Genomic DNA, 6,000 nt, shown 5'->3' with positions numbered 1-6,000 from the left:
CTTGGCTTTCCTCTATAAATGGGGGCCTGAGTGGGACGAACCTGAGTTGGAGGAGGAGGCCTCTCGCTCTTCCTTCTTGACTGAGCATAAGGTTTGGCAGGCAGGGAATACAACTATTTGGCATCGCCTCATTGCTTCCCTCCAATGCTGAACTTGTTGCTGGCTCACTCACTCTGGTGATCCACTCAACATCAGTGCACAACGTGTCAGATCCAGGCCAAATCAAGAGAATTCATTTTACTCCAGTCAAGGCTATGCTTAAGGTCAGCGGCTACTCTTTGGAACAGGGAGCAGAGCTTACACGATACAGAAATTAAATCAACAGACTAAGGAGGATAATTTAAATCAATTTCTCAGTTTATTGATATACTAAGCTTGGGAGAATGAAATGATGTGAAGTGCACTTATAAATGATACAGCATACAAAGGATTTCCACCCATCTTACTGTTCATGTGAACAGGACTTCCTAAAACCCAGGCTAAGAATGAACACAATCTCTTTCAGAGATGGAGAATAAACAGCATGGGTGAGTAGCTGTGTTTCCTTTAGGCACTTCTGGACATCAGGAACATGGACTGTTTCAAGAATCAGATGTCCCCTGAATTCCTTGTTGTCAGGTGCTCCTTTGTGTTCAGCTCAGGCCTCAGCACAATAATGTAGCACTTGGGAAGGAAGATGCAGCCCAGAAGCCCAGCGCTGGAGGCCAACATAGAGAAGATCTGCACGGCCACCATGTACTTGCCCTTGGTGCTCAGGTAGGTGGGCACAAAAGACACCCAAACACTGCAGAAGACCAGCATGCTGAAGGTGATCAGCTTGGCTTCGTTGAAGGAGCCAGGCAGCTTCCTGGCTAGGAAAGCCACCGTGAAGCAGGTGGCAGCCAAGAAGCCCAGGTAGCCGAGGGCAACATAGAACATGGCCACAGACCCTTCGTTGCATTGCAGGATGATCTCTTCCACCTGGGAGTGCATGTTGGGCTCTGGGAATGGGGGAGAAGAGCCCAGCCAGATGGTGCAGATGAGAACTTGCCCCCCAGAACAGGAGATGACAATGGAGTTGGCCAGACTCTTGCCCAGCCATCTCCTCAGCCTGTTCCCGGGCTTTGTGGCCAGGAAGGCCAGCACCACCGTGATGGTCTTTGCCAAGACAGAAGAAACAGCAACTGAGAAGATGATGCTGAAGGCCGTTTGTCGGAGAAGGCAGGTCTCTTTCCTTGGGCGCCCGATGAAGAGGAAGGAGGACCAAAAGGAAAGCAGGAGGGAGACGAGGAGGATGTAGGAGAGGTCCCGGTTGTTGGCTTTGACAATGGGAGTTTCCTTGTATTTAATGAAGATTCCCAACACAGTGTCTGCTGTTAAGGACAAGAAGAGGGCAATGGAAGCTAAAACCATTCCCAAATATTCTCCATAAGTCAGGAAGGTGGTAATCTTGGGGACACATTGATCTCTGTCCTTGTTTGAATGGTGATCTTCTGAGCATTTGGTGCAATGTTCTGCATCTGGGAAAGAGGAAAAGAGTGGCTGCAGCATCAGTTACATCCCTCATGATCTGTGCTCTATTAACATTGTGATCTAGGATAAACTGAGAGGCAGTGACCACTCCATTTCTGTTAACTGCATTGTTTGGATCCTGCCTAATCCTGAAGAAACACCTCTTTGTCTGAACCTTTTAAATGCAAACACTTTTCTGTTGCTTCCATGCAATGTGAAAAATTTGCTACTTTACAACATCTGTCCATTATTTATGAGAAATGCCTCACCATGGGACTGAAACTGCCTTGGTCGACCTGGTCAATGATCTCCAGTGGGCTAGGGACAAAGGTGAGAGCTGCTTCCTAGTTCTGCTGGATCTCTCAGCAGGCTTTGACACCATTGACCATAACATCCTTCTGGAGGGGCTGGGAGCTGGGGGCACTGTTATACAGTGGTTCCGCTCCTTTCTCCCAGGCCGTGTCCAGAAAGTAGTGTTGGGGGATGAGTGTTCAGACCCCTGGGCTCTCACTTGTGGGGTGCCTCAGGGTTCTGTCCTCTCCCCCATGCTTTTTAATATGTATATGAAGCCGCTGGGAGAAATGATCAGGGGGTTCGCGTTGGGTGTTCATCAGTATGCAGATGACACCCAGCTCTGCCTCTCTTTTAAATCAGAACCAGTGAAGGCAGTGAAGGTCCTGTGTGAGTGCCTGGAGGCGGTTGGAGGATGGATGGCGGCTAACAGATTGAAGTACTGTTTTGGGGGGACGGGGGGTGGGCGGGGGTAGGGGGACTCCCTGGTCCTGAATGGGGTAACTGTGCCCCTGAAGGACCAGGTGCGCAGCCTGGGAGTCATTTTGGACTCACAGCTGTCCATGGAGGCACAGGTCAATTCTGTGTCCAGGGTGGCTGTCTACCAACTCCATCTGGTATGCTGGCTGAGACCCTACCTGCCTGCGGACTGTCTCGCCAGAGTGGTGCATGCTCTAGTTATTGCCCGCTTGGACTACTGCAATGAGCTCTACATGGGGCTACCTTTAGAGGTGATCCAGAATGTGGCAGCTAGACTGGTGACTTGGAGTGGCCACTGGGACCATATAACACCGGTCCTGAGAGATCTGCATTGGCTCCCAGTACGTTTCCAAGCACAATTCGAAGTGTTGGTGCTGACCTTTAAAGCCCTAAATGGCCTCGGCCCAGTATACCTGAAGGAGCATCTACACCCCTATTGTTCAGCCAGGACACTGAGATCCAGCGCCGAGGGCCTTCTGGCGGTTCCCTCATTGCGAGAAATGAGGTTACAGGGAACCAGGCAGAGGGCCTTCTTGGTAGTGGCGCTTGCCCTGTGGAATGCCCTTCCATCAAATGTCAAGGAATTAAGCAGCTATCCTATTTTTAAAAGACATCTGAAGGCAGCCCTTTTTAGGGTTTTTAATATTTAATGCTGTATTGTTTTTAACACTCGATTGGAAGCCACCCAGAGTGGTTGAGGAAACTCAGCTAAATGGGCAGGGTATAAATAATTTATTATTATTATTATTATTATTATTATTATTATTATTATTATTATTATTTGGTGTGACTTCATATAAAAAATCAAAAAGGAATGTTTGTGGGAATTTCTCTCATAGCTGCCCACTTTCAATCCCAGAGATTTCTTCCTTATGATCATTCTTTTCAACTCTCTTCCAGGATGTAATGAAGGTGATTAATCCTAAAGGAGTTGAGGAAGGAGCCACATTCCACAATGTCTGCAGAATTCTCACAAAAAGTGGGTGAGACTGAATTTCTGCCCTGTGTTTACTCTCTCCAGAAATACCTTCCCCCTTGGAGTCACCCACCTTCCTGGGCGGAGAAGGTCCCTTCCGCACACCGAGCACAAGCATAGCAGCAAATGGGCTTTCCTTCTAGAACCACCTTGGCATATCCAGGTCGACATCTTTCTGTACACCTGGAACGAGGTACGGCCTAACCAGAAAGACAAGAAGGTGCAACAAAGAGGAACAGTTAGGAGTATTTGTTTGTATGTAATTCACTCATGGAATTCAAACGGATCTCTGGAATGCAGCCTTTGACCCCCTCATCAGGGTCCTTTCAACCCCCCACTGACCATTGGGGTGACCAGAATATCTTGTTCTTTATAATTAGTTCAGGACAACTGAGGTTTGCACCACAGAACTCTGTTTCCTCTTCTCTGTTTACCTGCTTAATAAATCTTCACAGAAAATGGCAATGGAGTCTGAAATGTGATTTCCCCAAAGTTCAGGATTCGAATAATCTCTCAACCACTAATTAAGACACATTTAATATGACTTTTCCAAATAGTGGTTTCCCTCACTCTGTTCTTGAGGCATGCAAGGTTTCCTCTGGTCGCTGATCTATTTCCCTAGTTATTTCTAGTTCATATGCCATTCCTTAACATTAACCTTACTTTACAATAGGGTTTGGTTTTTTTTAACTTCTCTTCCTTCAACAACAGCTGTGCACTTCTCAATTCCTGCAGATACAATAGTTTAACATTTGCAACATCTAGAAGTGAGCTTACTTTACAAATTAAAAAAATCCACAGTATATCAGTAATAATAATTTCTAAAATAAATTGCTTTCCAGTGGTTCAATTTACTGGGGCTTTTCCTTTTCTTCTCATCTACGTAATCCTTTCTTTCAAAGATTCTGTCCAGAATTCTTAAATTCTCAGTCTGGCTCGGAAATAGATGTCTTCTCTGAGGACCTCTGGGCTCTAGCCTTTCTTTGAGCACCCCAAATTCCCCTCCTATCTCAGCTGCTGTGGAAAGAAGGAGTGGTGGTTGCAGCTGTTATTGATGGTCAAGACACCTTTGGTCAACCTGATATGGTCATTTTTCAGAGGATGTTTAAGAAAAAACATAATAAGCATCTCCTAGCCTTCTCCCTCTGTGATTCCTCCTACCTTATTGAATTCCTTGTTCCACTCAATGGCTTCTGGGTTAATGGTGAACTTTATGCCAGCAGACGTCTCTCTCCTTATATTCCCTATTTTCACAAGGTCACAAGACTTATTGGGAGACATTACCCAGTTCAAAATATTGAAGTCCGCTGGCAGCTTCCAGTTCTCATCCAAGCACAGCCTGCCTCTGGAAGTATTCAGACACCGGATTTCTCTTAAGAAAGGGTGAAGCTGGAATGACAAGGGAAAGCACCAGCACTGAGAAACTTGGAAGCCAAGATGGATATTTCAGTCCTACTCACTTCAACCTCTTCTGATTTGGGGCCTGCATGTATCTCATGTAGACGAATTCCTATTCAGCCATTTCTATTACTACAGACCCTACAAGGGCCCCAATTTCCAGGGATGTCCCTGATTCTTTATGTTGGGAGCTGCCCAGAGTGCTGAGGGAATCCAAAAAGATGTGTGTTGTATAAACAGTGCTATTTTTCTAGAAAAGAAGGTGCCGGAACTCACCATGAACACCTCCCTCTGAGAATGGCAATGGCACCCACCTGAGAGGTGCCAAAACTGAGTTCCAGCGAGTTGCCCCTTCAAAAAAAGCCCTGGCTATAAACAGTAAAATCATTGTTATGGAATGGGCCGTCTCTATTTTCATCAGAGAAATGTTGGGCGGTATGCTACTATTACTAATACTAATACAGTGGTACCTCAGGTTACATACGCTTCAGGTTACAGACTCTGTTAACCCCGAAATAGTGCTTCAGGTTAAGAACTTTGCTTCAGGATGAGAACAGAAATTGTGCTCTGGCAGCGCGCCGGCAGCAGGAGGCCCCATTAGCTAAAGTGGTGCTTCAGGTTAAGAACAGTTTCAGGTTAAGAACGGACATCCAGAACGAATTAAGATACTGTAGTAACTATGGTATTTTACAGATCTATCCCCAGTCAAGATCAGCATCTGTGTGGACTGCAGGTTGCAAAAAGGGGAAGGAAATACCTGCCACGGCTGTAGCCTTTGGGGTCCCCATTGCTCTCCTTCCTCCACCATCAGCCTCCTCTGGGATCTCGATGAAAGCGAAGCATGCAAGGCCTGAGCCACAGCCTGAACATTGATGTAAGTGCCATAGCTGTCATAAGACAGGCCTCTCTCACGCTTCTCTTGCGGCAATGGCTGCAGTTTCTCCTCCTCTCTGCATCTTATCCTGCCTTTCACGGACAACAGATGCTTTGAATATGAACACTGAAAAGCTTTTTCCAAAAAATCTGGAAGAGGATTGGTCTGTGATTTGTAGTTGTCACCTTTGCTGCTCCTTATTCCAGTCTGAATTGCAAAGGACAGAGAACCATGGAAGTGCTGGAAGTGATTTGGAGGGAGGGAAAAGCCAATTCTGATTTCTAGCGAAGCTGTTGTGATCCAGACTTTCGCCCCTATTTCCTTCACATATAATGTGTGTATTATTATGAGTGGTATGATACCCGCTCCACTGGTTATATAGCAAACAAATACCCCAACTTCTCTCCATAGGAAAAAAGGTTTCACATACGTAATAAATTCTTGATTAAAGGTTTCTGGTATTCTTTTTGATAAAGCAATGCAGATCCCT

General features: G+C 46.0%; 1 protein-coding gene across 1 annotated transcript in view; it reads right to left on the bottom strand.

Moving 5' to 3' along the window:
• Window positions 1-588: 588 nt before the first annotated feature.
• The window catches only part of LOC309327059 (vomeronasal type-2 receptor 26-like), a gene marked incomplete at its 3' end in the record, with an annotated part of 181,686 nt that continues 176,274 nt past the window's right edge, over window positions 589-6,000 (bottom strand). Inside the window, exons 3-5 of the mRNA XM_081836092.1 lie at window positions 4,400-4,627; window positions 3,312-3,438; window positions 589-1,499 (exon numbers count right to left, since the gene is read on the bottom strand). Of these exons, the coding sequence (XP_081692218.1) occupies window positions 589-1,499; window positions 3,312-3,438; window positions 4,400-4,627 (1,266 nt within the window). The remainder of the gene's footprint in view (window positions 1,500-3,311; window positions 3,439-4,399; window positions 4,628-6,000) is intronic.

This window comes from Podarcis erhardii (genome assembly GCF_964252035.2).
Source record: "Podarcis erhardii genome assembly, chromosome: 13".
NCBI classification, from domain to species: Eukaryota; Metazoa; Chordata; class Lepidosauria; order Squamata; family Lacertidae; genus Podarcis; species Podarcis erhardii.
This window is presented reverse-complemented; position numbering and strand designations above follow the sequence as displayed.